General features: G+C 40.1%; 1 protein-coding gene across 2 annotated transcripts; it reads right to left on the bottom strand.

Annotated features, from left to right (window-relative positions):
- Positions 1-92: 92 nt before the first annotated feature.
- Positions 93-4,172, bottom strand: LOC131235332 (phenylcoumaran benzylic ether reductase Pyrc5-like). 2 transcript variants are annotated; one of them, XM_058232468.1, is made up of 6 exons: positions 3,784-4,172; positions 3,547-3,681; positions 1,491-1,728; positions 697-900; positions 347-548; positions 93-247 (listed from the first exon to the last, which is right to left on the bottom strand). In XM_058232468.1, the coding sequence occupies exons 1-5, from the start codon at positions 3,964-3,966 to the stop codon at positions 382-384; spliced, it is 927 nt and encodes a 308-aa protein (XP_058088451.1). In that variant the 5' UTR covers positions 3,967-4,172; the 3' UTR covers positions 93-247; positions 347-381. The 2 variants fall into 2 exon arrangements, with proteins under 2 accessions (XP_058088451.1, XP_058088450.1); XM_058232467.1 differs by having other exon boundaries at positions 93-548.
- Positions 4,173-12,276: the final 8,104 nt, after the last annotated feature.

Genomic DNA, 12,276 nt, shown 5'->3' with positions numbered 1-12,276 from the left:
CTGGGGCTTTCTCCTAAACTAGTCACTCGTAGAAGAAAGGCTACATCAAGAAACATAATAATTCAAATCATCCACTCTGCAATTTGTAGCAATTACATGAAATTCTCACACCATAACTCTTACCAAAGATGTCTAAAATGATCAGATTACAGTTGTATTTCCTCAACAAGTTTCTAACCGAAGGAAACGAAAGTAACTGAACTCAAATCTCTCACAGGAGAATCATATTGGAAACCGACTTATTCACCTAATGCAACAAAACTCAAGGAAATGAAAGTAACTGAACTCATATCTCTCGCAGGAGAATCATATGGGAAACCACTTATTCACCTAATGCAACAAGAACAGAACAAAACAAAACTCAAGACAGGTTTTGGATCCTCAGACAAACCGATCAAGATATTCATCGACAGTGGTGTATTTTACATCAGGATAGAGCTCGGTTGCCTCGACCCCACATAATGGATCAATGTTGAAGTTGGTGTGATCCCCCTTCACAAACACGCAGTGCATGATAGACAAGAGACGATTAATCGGATATGGAGATTCTGCAATAAGAAAAGAGACAACAACACTCAATCAGAAGAGGGCATTCGTTTCAGTTAAGTCAAACCCTGTGATCCAAAAGATTAATTCTCTGAGTTGAGATTTGGCATACTGCATGGAATTCCAAATACTTGCAAGCTTACTACTGACCTTCAATGTTCTTGAGAACTTGCTCTTCAGGAACGTAAATCCTTTCGAGGGTCTTTCCGATCTTTCTCTCCCAAAGGGAGACCAGCTCATTGAAGGAGTAAATGTTGCCAGCAGGCCTCAGATAAAGGATCTTGTTCAGGGTTCTTGGGTCATCCACGGCTTTGATCGTGAATGTGCCGATATCTTCTTCCTTGACAAATATAGCTGAACATGAGATAAGACAAGATGTTGATTGATTAGGATAATAGCCTCTCTCTGCGCATGAAATCCTCCCAACTCCAAAATATTACAAGCATATAACTAATTAAAAAAGAATGCTGTGAGGGGGATATATTGACTTGAAGGATACAAAAGCTCTGATTACTTCTATGCATGCAATTAGTTAATTCATGTACGCATGTATGCATTTTTAAAACACATTGCTATGGAATGTTATAAATCACTTTGGTTGCATGATTCTACCCATCTTGTGTTTTTCACCTTAGACTTAGACAGTACTGTCCATCTTCTCAAGAAGGGGTAATTGCTAATGAACATATGAAATCCTAGTTTTTTTGGGCATTGTGATTCAAGCCCAAGTGCAAAGTGGGATTCCCAGAAATCTTAATACCGATGATCAAACAAGTCGTGTTGTGGCTTTATCCAATATAGTGTTTTTTTTTTTTTTTTGCAGGACCTTGCATTGGTAAGGGCTGTATTTAGAACTAGAATGTCCTTGTTGAATTTATTTGATGCTTGCTTGTATGAATGTATACAAAGATTTCCTGATAAAATATAGGATAGTTGTCTGTTACCTTTGGGGTTTCCATCTCCAAATATCACAGCTTTATCTCTGGGAGGAGCAGTGGCTCCTGGCTGTGCTAACGAGGGGAGGAAATACCCAGCAAAGAAATTGGAGGAAATGAAGGTGTAGGGAATTCCCGAGGCTTGGACGGCTCTCCTGATCTGAGTTTTCATCTCATAGAGAGACTTGGCTGGCTCAACAGCATGGACACGATCCACATCATTTCCGAACTCCGATGGTAAGAATCTCTGCGTTATTGCATTTTGAACATGTCAAACATGTCAACAGTACAATTCAAAGCACCTCTATCTGAAACTTTTACCAAAAAACTAGCTATTAAAACTAAAAACAAAAAAAACTTAAGGCCTGTTTGGGTGCCACTTGATGATGTATCAGACATCCATTTTTTGGTAGGGATTGAAAATATAACCAAATTTATTTAACTATCATCTCTAATATGTAACCGATATTAACTAAAATGAGATGTACTCATTTTTGAGTGGCGCCCAAACAGCCTATTATCATGCCATCAACCAACTTTACTCTCTCTCTCTCTCTCTCTCTCTCTCTCTCTCTCTCTCTCTCTATATATATATATATATATATATATATATATAGAGGGAGAGAGAGAGGTCTCAAGTCCAACCGGTTGGACCACAAAATACAGGCCAACCAGTGGATAACATCCAACCTATTAAGCGTATTAAGCGCATGTGACATCCAACCCTTCCGATAGGTTGGTCCTACCATGAGGATCTAGTACAAAAATCATCCCTATTTACTTTTCAAATGGGCCACATTATATAAAACAATTTCTATCCATTAATAAATAGAAAAAAAGGAAGTGTGGTGCACTTGATGAGTAGATATTTTTATATTTTTATTTTTTTCACAAGGTGAACCTCTATAAAGCCAACGTATTGGACGGGTTAGATTTCACACACATGAAAGGTTGGAAGTTATTTCCTTGGTGGACCATAACTTATAATCCAACCGGTTGGACTTGAGGCCTTTGTATATGGTACTAAGGGGTCAACCTCATGGGAGCTTCTCATGAGGTCGAGCTCTGTGGGGCCTGAAAGGACATCAGGGTGGGCCCACCTCTATGCATATAGAGAGGCCTCAAGTCCAACCAGTTGGATTACAAGTTACGGTCCAATCAGTGGATAATTTTCAACCTTTCATGGATGTACAACATCCAAACCATCCAATAGGCTGATCTATCGTGAGGATTACCTTTTTGAAAAATCAGCAATAGAAGCTTATTGAATGGATGATACTTGTATTTTGCTATTTATCAATGGCTCAAATTTGAATGTCACGTGCACTTAATAGGTTGGAAGTTATCTCCTGCGTGGGATTGAGTCTTCCTCTCGCGCGCGTGTATATATACATAGGGAGGGAGAGAGAGAGAGGAATGCTCACCTGCAACACCTTCTTACGTGTATGTTTTATCCATGCCGTTTCATCTGTTTTTCTAGCTCTATTTGGCTGCGAGCTCAAAATTGAAGAATATCCCAATCTCAAGTGAACCACGCTGCAGGAAACAATGGGTATTGAACCTCCACCGTTCAAAACTTCTTTGGGACCATCCACAAAAGTTCTTGATCAAACTGATATTTATATTTTCCCTTCATTTGTGTCTATTTGACCTTATGAACGGGTTGATGACAAATAAACATCACTGTTTGCCCTAGGAAGGTTTCAACGGTGGACATCATTATACCTACTGTTTCCTTGGTGTGGTCCACTTGAGTTTTGGATATGTTTCAATTTTAGGCTCATTGCCTAAAATGATCTGGTAAAGAGGATGGACAGCGTGGATAAAATACATACATCAAGGTGGACCCCACAGAGTCCGGTAACCAGGGATATCATTGATGTTGGGGTCACCCCAAGTCCGCTTCCGTGGAGTGGAAGAGTTTTTGGGTATCCCCATCCAAGACAGGGCCAACAGATTAACGGCTTGGATCATTGAAACATATATGGGATCTCTACGAATGAGCAAGCAGTACATTGGTTAAAGAGCAGAAGCCTGTGGTTGAGAGAGAGGGTGAGTCGAATACCTTAATATTACCAGCTTCTCTGATGGCGTCGATGATCTTAGTCTGATCGGCGGTAGGTTCGTGGCCCACCGTAGAGATGACGACGTCCACCTGCTTGATGGCCTTCACAAGGCTCTCATGATTGTACATGTCTCCCTGTTTTCAAATAGCCAAAAAAAAAAAAGAGAAAAAAAGTATTATTAGAAAACAGAAGGTAATGAAAGGGAATAGAAAAGAAAGAGAGGCCGCAATGCGTGCATAGATGAGAGAAACGCCCAAGCTTTTGAAGGTGTCGAGGAGTTGGGCTTTGGAGGGATCGGAGACAGTGCTCTCTCTGGCAAGGAGGAATGTTGGATTTCCTGCTTTGGCGCTTGCTTCCACGACGTACTTGCCGATGTAGCCTGTCCCACCGATGATCAAGATCTTGCTTTTCTCAGCCATTGGTTTTGATTTCTCAATTGCAATCACAAACAAACTCTTCTCAGCTAGCTCTTTCCTTTATAGATGTGGGATGATGTGATTTCTCAGTTGCAATCGACAGACTCTTCTCAGCGCTACCTTTTATAGAGGGGAGATGACCCGCGAATTTACCAAAATGCATCTCTCTCTCTCTCTCTCTCTCTCTCTCTCTCGTATTTTCTATATTATCATCCTGTCTTTATCTTTTTGTGATTATAGCAAGAGAGATGCTACTTGCTAAACTTCATTCTCCCGAGGAATGAGACTTTATCAAGGCGATTCATGGCCTACCAATGACAGATCTGAACCACTCATCAGTTGGGCCTGGTAATACCCAGTCCCAAAAATCTTCAGCACATGCTTATGAGAAAGGAAGCGGACTGCGTACTGAGTAAACTCGGTAGGGTCCACATTGATGTATGTGTTATTATGATCCTTGCTCGTCCATCCGTTTCATCAACTCATTGAGCCCAAAATTAAAGTATATCCAAAGCTCAAGTGGACCACATCAGAGGAAACAGGGGATAATGATGTCCACTGTTGAAACCTTCCTAGGGCCTAGTGTTGTTTATTTGCAATCCAACCTGTTAAGTGGGGAGAAAATGACCACTGTAGACAAAACCTTTTATCCAGCGGTTTTTATGAAGGAATACAAACTTAAGTTACCAACTTAGACTAGCACGTGCGGACAGTGAATTTGAGGACGAAACTACCCCTCCTTTCACGGAAACGGATCGGGTACTCCCCCTGCCACCAGCCAATGGCTGATCGTGGGTGGTCTGTGGGCCCCACCATGATGTATGCTTTTCATCCATGCCGTCCATATATTTTTCCACATCATTTTATGATATGAGATGAAAAATGAGGTATATCCAAATCTCAATTGTACCACATTACAGGAAACAGTGTTGAATGAGCGTCAACCATTAGAAACCTTTAGGGGGCCCACTGTGATGTTTGTGAGAAATCCTCCCCGTCTAAGTTCATTCATAGGGTCACAAAGGCCTGGATGAAGAGGAAAAACAAATTTCATAATGATCCAAAACTTCTGTAACCCCTAAAAGGGTTTCAATGGTAGACGTTCAATTCCCCACTGCCTTTTACAGTGTGGTCCACTTGATAGCTAGATCTATCTTATTTTTCATTGCAAGCCTTAATATGAGCTCGCCAAATAGATGGACGGTTTGGATATAACACAGACCTCATGATGGGACCCACAAAAGCAACACAGAGAAAAAAAGAATGCCGAGTGCGGTTTGGCTACGGATATAACTACGGTTATAATCCATAGCCATAGATAACCGCAACTTCGGCGATCAATCGCGCGATTCCACCGCAAGTTGCTGTTCCGATCGGCGATCAATCGTGGATTCCACCATTCCACCCCCCGATCTATGGGTACGAATTATAATCGTATCCCTATGCACTTTTTATTTATTTATTTATTTATTATTATTATTATTATTATTATTTTACGTGGAGACTTTTATTCTACCTACATTTTTCACTAACACATATTTATATAAATATGTATATATAAGCATACAAAGAATTTTATTCTACCTACATTTTTCTCTAACATATATTTATATGAAATGCAGGGAATTGACCGTGAAGTGAAGGGAATTGACAGTGAAGTGCATGAAAATGACCGTGAAGTGAAGGGGAATCGCTGTAATTGGCTATGAAATGCATGGAATTGACCATGAAGTGAAAGAGAATCATCGGAATTGACCATGAAATGCATGAAATTGACCGTGAAGTGAAGGGAATTGATCGTGAAATGCATGAAATTAACCATGAAGTGAAGGGAATTGATCGTGAAATGCATGGAATTCATCGTGAAGTGAAGGGAATTGACCATGAAATGAATTGAGTTGATCGCGAACTGATTGAAATTGACCGTGAAGTGAATGAAATGGATTTTTGACCATCGACTTGATGGAAAACAGTGGACAATAACTAGGTTGGTTGGCTAAAGTAGCTTCTCCTACCGCAAAATCATATGTGGTGAATCAACATGGAATCGCCGGGAATGACCATGAAATGCATGGAAATGATCGTGAAGTGAAGGGAATTGACCGTGAAATGCGTGGAAATGACCGTGAATCAACACGGAATCGCCGGGAATGACCATGAAATGCATGGAAATGACCGTGAAGTGAAGCAAATTTGAGCGGGGCAAACTAGAAATTGAGCGGGGCAAGCATGATATTCACCAAGGCAAACTGAATCTATGAGGGAGAGAAAATTTTGAGCCTTTTCAGGGATTGCAGATGCCAACCCGTATGTGACATTTCACGTCACCCTACCGAAGATAGAAAAATAGCAAATGTACAATGTATATTCAACAATGTGTATAACACAATGTATACAATGTACATGAGTGGGACAACAATGTACAATGTATATTCAACAATGTATATAGTACAACATTTCAACAAAATTGCTCCCATGCCCTTGACAAATATCAGATTTCAACATGTTGAAGCAATATGGAAAAACTACATCAAATTTCTACTGAAGTTCTAAAATTTTAAGAAATATACGATGATAGAAATTTATGGCAGTTGCATGTGCATTTAAACTCACTTTCAACAACACATCTAATAAGTCTTAAGTAGAAAACATACCTCTCAGTGCAATGTGCTTGTTGGAACGTCTTAAGGAAGACAAGTAATTTGGAGACTGAATCGATCACATATAATACACTAAACAAAAGATGCAATCATCGATATTATTGACATATTGTAGATAATATCCTGGGACCTGTTACTGGAGTAAAAGAATACAACATTGTAACTTTGGATAATATTGAGCGCTATAGCTGTCCAATGTTTAATGTCAGATAAGGGACTGTCCAATGGGTATCCCATGGTCAGATAAGGGACTGTCAAATGTTTAATGTCAAACAGATGTGGGGATTTATCGCAAGAGTCCGATTTGCGATTAATGGTCACCGTTCATAGGTTCTCTTGCACAACAACTTAACCCATTCGATTAGTTTGTAGTAGCCTTTAAATATTACTGAAATAATTGTATTCCAAGCATGCTACGAATTGGACTATGCCATGTGGCTCATTGACTTTTATCTTAAAGCTTAGAACAATCTAAAAGTGTCATACCCTAGCCAAAGGTGCATTTAAAATCTTATCTAAAATTGGGACCACACACTCCTAGGAAATGAGCGAGGCAACCTAGGAATTGAGTGAGGCAACCTACGAATTGAGCGAGAAAAGTTAGAAATTGAGCGAGGGAACCTACAGATTGAGCGAAGCAACCTAGGAATTGAGCAAGGGAAGCTAGGAATTGAGCGAGAGAACTTACAAATTAAGTGAGGCAACCTAGGAATTGAGCGAGGGAAGTTAGAAATTGAGCGAGGGAACCTACGGATTGAGTGAGGGAAGCTAGGAATTGAGTGAGGGAACCTACAAATTAAGCGAGGCAACCTACGAATCGAGTGAGGGAAGCTAGAAATTGAGCGAGGGAACTTACAGATTGAGCGAGGCAACCTACGAATTTAGCGAGGGAAGCTCTAAAATGAGCGAGGGAACCTACAAATTAAGCGAGGCAACCTATGAATTGAGCGAGGGAAGCTAGAAATTGAGCAAGAGAACCCACAATTTGAGTGAGGGAAGCTAGGAATTGAGTGAGGGAAGCTAGAAATTGAGCGAGGCAACCTAGGAATTGAGCGAGCGAAGCTAGAAATTCAGCGATGCAATATATAAATTGCGCAAAAGAACTTAGGAATTGGGCGAGGCAATCTAGCAATTGAGCGAGGCAACGTAGAAATTCAGCGAGGGAACTTATGAATTGAGTAAGACAACCTACAAATTGAGCGAGGGAAGCTAGAAATTCAGTGAGGGAACCTAAAAATTGAGCGAGAAAACTTAGGAATTGAGCGAGCGAACTTAGGAATTGAGTGAGGGAAGCTAGAAATTCAGCGAGGTAGTATATAAATTAAGCAAAGGAACCTAGGAATTGAGCGAGGCAACGTAGAAATTCAGCTCGAGAAGCTAGAAATTCAGCGAGTGAAGTTAGAAATTGAGCGAGAGAAGCTAGAAATTCAGTGAGGGAACCTATGAATTGAGCGAGACAGCCTAGGAATTGAGCGAGGGAAGCTAGAAATTCAGCGAGGCAACCTAAAAATTGAGCGAGAGAACCTAGGAATTGAGTAAGGGAACTTAGGAATTGAGCAAGGGAAGCTAGAAATTGAGCGAGGCAACCTAGGAATTGAGCGAGGGCAGTTAAAAATTGAGCGAAGGAACCTAGGAATTGAGTGAGGCAACCTAGCAATTGAGCGAGGCAACGTAGAAATTCAGCGAGGCAACCAATGAATTGAGTGAGGCAACCTAGGAATTGAGCGAGGGAAGCAAGAAATTGAGCAAGGTAACATATAAATTGAGTGAGGGAACCTAGCAATTGAGCGAGGCAACCTACAAATTGAGCGAGACAACGTAGAAATTGAGCAAGACAACATAGGGATTGAGCGAGGGTAAGTATAAGGTGAGATAGGAAAACTTGAAATTAAGCGGGGCAAACTAAAAGTTGAACAAAACAAGCATGAAAATTGAGCCACAGAAACATTTACACGTTATGAAATTTAATTCATTATAAAATTTCCTGAAGTACAAATTGTATGAGGTATATACAACACTATATATAATACAACATTCCACAAAATTATTCTTTTCATCTCATGCCTACGACAAGTATCATTTACAGGTTACAAACAAACAATCATACGTTATCGACTTCCTCCAATGTATAGTGAATTTTTGCATGTCTGTTCCCTCCAAGGTGCGACCGCTGCACAGTATATTGATGAATTTCATTACAAATATGCCACAGTCAAAACCATTGCATTGCTTCGGCATAAATTTTATAGATTTGGCGGTCCAAGTCTTCCCTTCAAGCGCGGTGACGTCTCCGGTGGCATGAAAGAGAATCAGGAGCGCCTCCGTCGTCAAATTTATTATCTGCTTATACTTTTGGAGAGCATTTGATACTAAGCTATCGATAATAATGATCTCTCGTTGTCTTGGATATAGGACCATCAAGAACCAATGATAGTTATCATGGTTGACGGGTACATAAACCTGTCCATGTTTAAGAAGTAGGCTATCAGTTAAAAAACATTATCAAAGAACACATTACTACCTATTTTGATGTTATGTGATGAATGCATTACCCGTTCACTATACCAAATCTCCTTGACGTGTGATTTACCCCGCTTCTTGACGCTATCAAAAGAGATGGTTTCACGATATTCCCCCCGATCCCTCTCCCTGTATGCCTTTTTCATCACTTTTCGCTGATCCCTCCTCACCCTTGTCATCATTCTCGTTACCCTCATCGCTCAATTCCTAGGTTTCGATGACCTACAAAATGTATCAATGCACATATAAGAGTCGGAAAACTTTTAACAGTGAATTAAATAACATTTCATTTTAATTAAACACTCATGATATCTCAACTGAAAACTATCACGGAGCAAGCGAACGACGTCTGTTTCCCATTCTCGTAGGGTGGGTTCCAAGTTCTTTATTAAGATAGTCTGCAAAAGAACCCAGACTGATGTTAATATATAGAGTTTAAGTGTCAAATCAAGCAAAGTGAATGGCAGAGAAATACATATACTTACAGCTTCACTCTCAAAAATTGCATATATTTTGTTGTACCTCCAACCCTTCCAGCCTCGATATTGAATGAAGAGTGGAATTTGCGAGGGAACAAATGAAATAACACACTCTCGTAGGGCCGATAATCTCTCTACAGCCCATATCTGTTTTAAAGAAATTGCATGGGATAAAAATCAATAATTGAATCTAATCATGTAGAACAAAGAAAGAGTTTTTATCTGCAAAGGAAAGACACAACCATATACATTGTAGCGAACCGCACCTGATGCCATCACAGCAGTTGCGACCTCTTGTGACATTGCATTGTAGGCCAAATTACCTCAAGGATAGCTATAGAAATCCTCTATGGAGTCTACCAAGTACATATAATTCATGTTATACATAGTTTTCGATTCGGTTCCCCTAACAAAACACTTTACGCACATAAGTAAAGCAACCTTCACGACATCCTCGTGCTTATTGGTGTCAACTAATTTATTAAACACATCTAATAAATGCTTCTTAAAAACTGAATATTTTTTGAAGTATTTGTCCATTAATGTACTACTGATAGGACACTTTTTTGGTATTGTAAGCTCCTCGGTCTTAAGCCCTGTTATGAGGGCTAAGTCCATCTTCGTGAATTGCAACCGTGTCCCCTGTATCTCAAATATAAGATCACCTTTATATCTTATAAGAAGAAGGTGAAATAGAGCCCTTATAAATCGAAAGGATGAGAGGTGCAACAAGAAGGAAAATGGGGATTGCTTGAATAAACTTAGCCGAGTATCATGCTTCTCTAATCCACCCTTCACCGTGTCGAACCACCATCTCAATGAACACTTAGAGGATGAGTTTGGGAATTGAGAACAAGAATCTTCACCTACAAACATGTAATGAAAAATATATTAAAATCAAATTTCACTACTTAGAGAATCATAACAAAAAAAATTAAACATAGTTGAAATCGAGCGAAGCAAACTAAAAATTGAGCGAGACAAATTAGAAAATGAGTGAGGGAAATATAAAATTCAGCGAGGCAAGATGAAACTGAGCGAGACATCCTAAAAAATTGAGCGAGGCAAGGTGAAATTGAGCGAACCTAGAAATTAAGCGAGGCAACTAAGAAATTCAGCGACGGAACCGAGACAATTAGCGAGGGAACTTAAAAATTTAGCGAGGCAACCTAGGAATTGAGTGAGGAAAGCAAGAAATTGAGTGAGGGAACCTACAATTTGAGCGAGGCAACCTATCAATTGAGTGATACAACCTAGGAATTGAGCAAGGGAACCTAGGAATTGAGCAAGGGAACCTAGGAATTGAGCGAGGCAACGTAGGAATTGAGCGAGGGAAGCTAGAAATTGAGCGAGGTAACATAGGAATTGAGTGAGGGAAGGTAGAAATTGAGCGAGGGAAGCTAGAAATTGAGCGAGGTAATGTAGGAATTGAGTGAGGGAACCTAGGAATTGAGCGAGGGAACCTAGGAATTGAGCAAGGCAACATAGAAATTCAGCGAGGAATCCTAGGAATTGAGCGAGGGAAGCTAGAAATTGAGCGAGGGAACTTAGGATTTTAGGGAGGCAACCTAGAAATTTAGTAAGGCAATGTAGGGATTGAGCGAGGGAAGCTAAGAATTGAGCAAGGCAACGTAGAAATTCAGCTAGAAATTCTAAGAATTGAGTGAGGGAAGATAGAAATTGAGTGAGGCAATTAAGGATTTGAGCGAGGGAAGTTAGAAATTAAGCGAGGCAATGTAGAAATTGGAGCGAGGCAACCTAGGAATTGAACGAGGGAACTTAGAAATTGAGCAAGGGAATCTAGAAATTCAGCGAGGCAACCTATGAATTGAGCAAAGCAACCTAGGAATTGAGCGAGGCAATGTGGAAATTTAGCGAGGAAACCTAGGAATTGAGCTAGGGAAGCTAGATGAAGCTAGAAATTAAGCGAGGGAGGCTTGAAATTGAGAGAGGGAACTTAGGAATTTAGCGAGACAACCTATAAATTGAACGAGGCAACCTAGGAATGGGGCGAGGGAACGTGGAAATTCAGCGAGATAACCTACGAATTGAGTGAGAGAAGCTAGAAATTGAGCAAGAGAACCTAAAAATTCAGTGAGGCAACGTACAAATTCAGCGAGGCAACCAACGGATTGAGCACTAGTTAAATCATCAATAAAGATGAAACGACTTTTTTGAGAGACTATCTATCCTCTCATAGATAGAGGAATGGATAGAACAGAGAAGATCTCTATATCTTTTCTCATAGATATAATATAGAAGAGAGATCCCTCTCATTTTTTATCAAGAGAGATATCTCTTCTCCGAGGGCTTAGGATTATTCAACGATTTTTAAGAGCAAGACAGAAAAAAGATGCATTGAGATAATACCTTTCATCCTAATCTCATCTACTGGAAAAGGGGGCCCTCTTGATCACTTGAAGAGATTTGTAGGCAGAATTAGCATAGTTATGACCGCGAGGATTGAGCTGCCAAATGAAATTATCCTCATTCCTTGGCTGGGGTTCTGGAAGATAACATTTATGCAGTAAAAAAAAGTCTTCCAAATTGAGCGAAGGAAGCTAGAAATTGAGCGAGGGAACCTAGGAGTTGAGCATTCAACGAGGCAACTGAGAAATTGAGCAAGGGAAACATGAATTTGAGCGAGGCAAGTT

Source organism: Magnolia sinica, chromosome 19 (assembly GCF_029962835.1).
Source record: "Magnolia sinica isolate HGM2019 chromosome 19, MsV1, whole genome shotgun sequence".
NCBI classification, from domain to species: Eukaryota; Viridiplantae; Streptophyta; class Magnoliopsida; order Magnoliales; family Magnoliaceae; genus Magnolia; species Magnolia sinica.
This window is presented reverse-complemented; position numbering and strand designations above follow the sequence as displayed.

Excerpts from the sequence above, each read along its gene's own strand:
- LOC131235332 (XM_058232467.1), bottom strand. The coding sequence starts at position 3,966 with ATGGCTGAGAAAAGCAAGATCTTGATCATCGGTGGGACAGGCTACATC. Across the intron at positions 901-1,490 it reads TGGAGATGGAAACCCCAAAG|CTATATTTGTCAAGGAAGAA; the intron begins GTAACAGACAAC and ends TCTCATGTTCAG. Across the intron at positions 549-696 it reads AGTTCTCAAGAACATTGAAG|AATCTCCATATCCGATTAAT; the intron begins GTCAGTAGTAAG and ends TTCTTATTGCAG.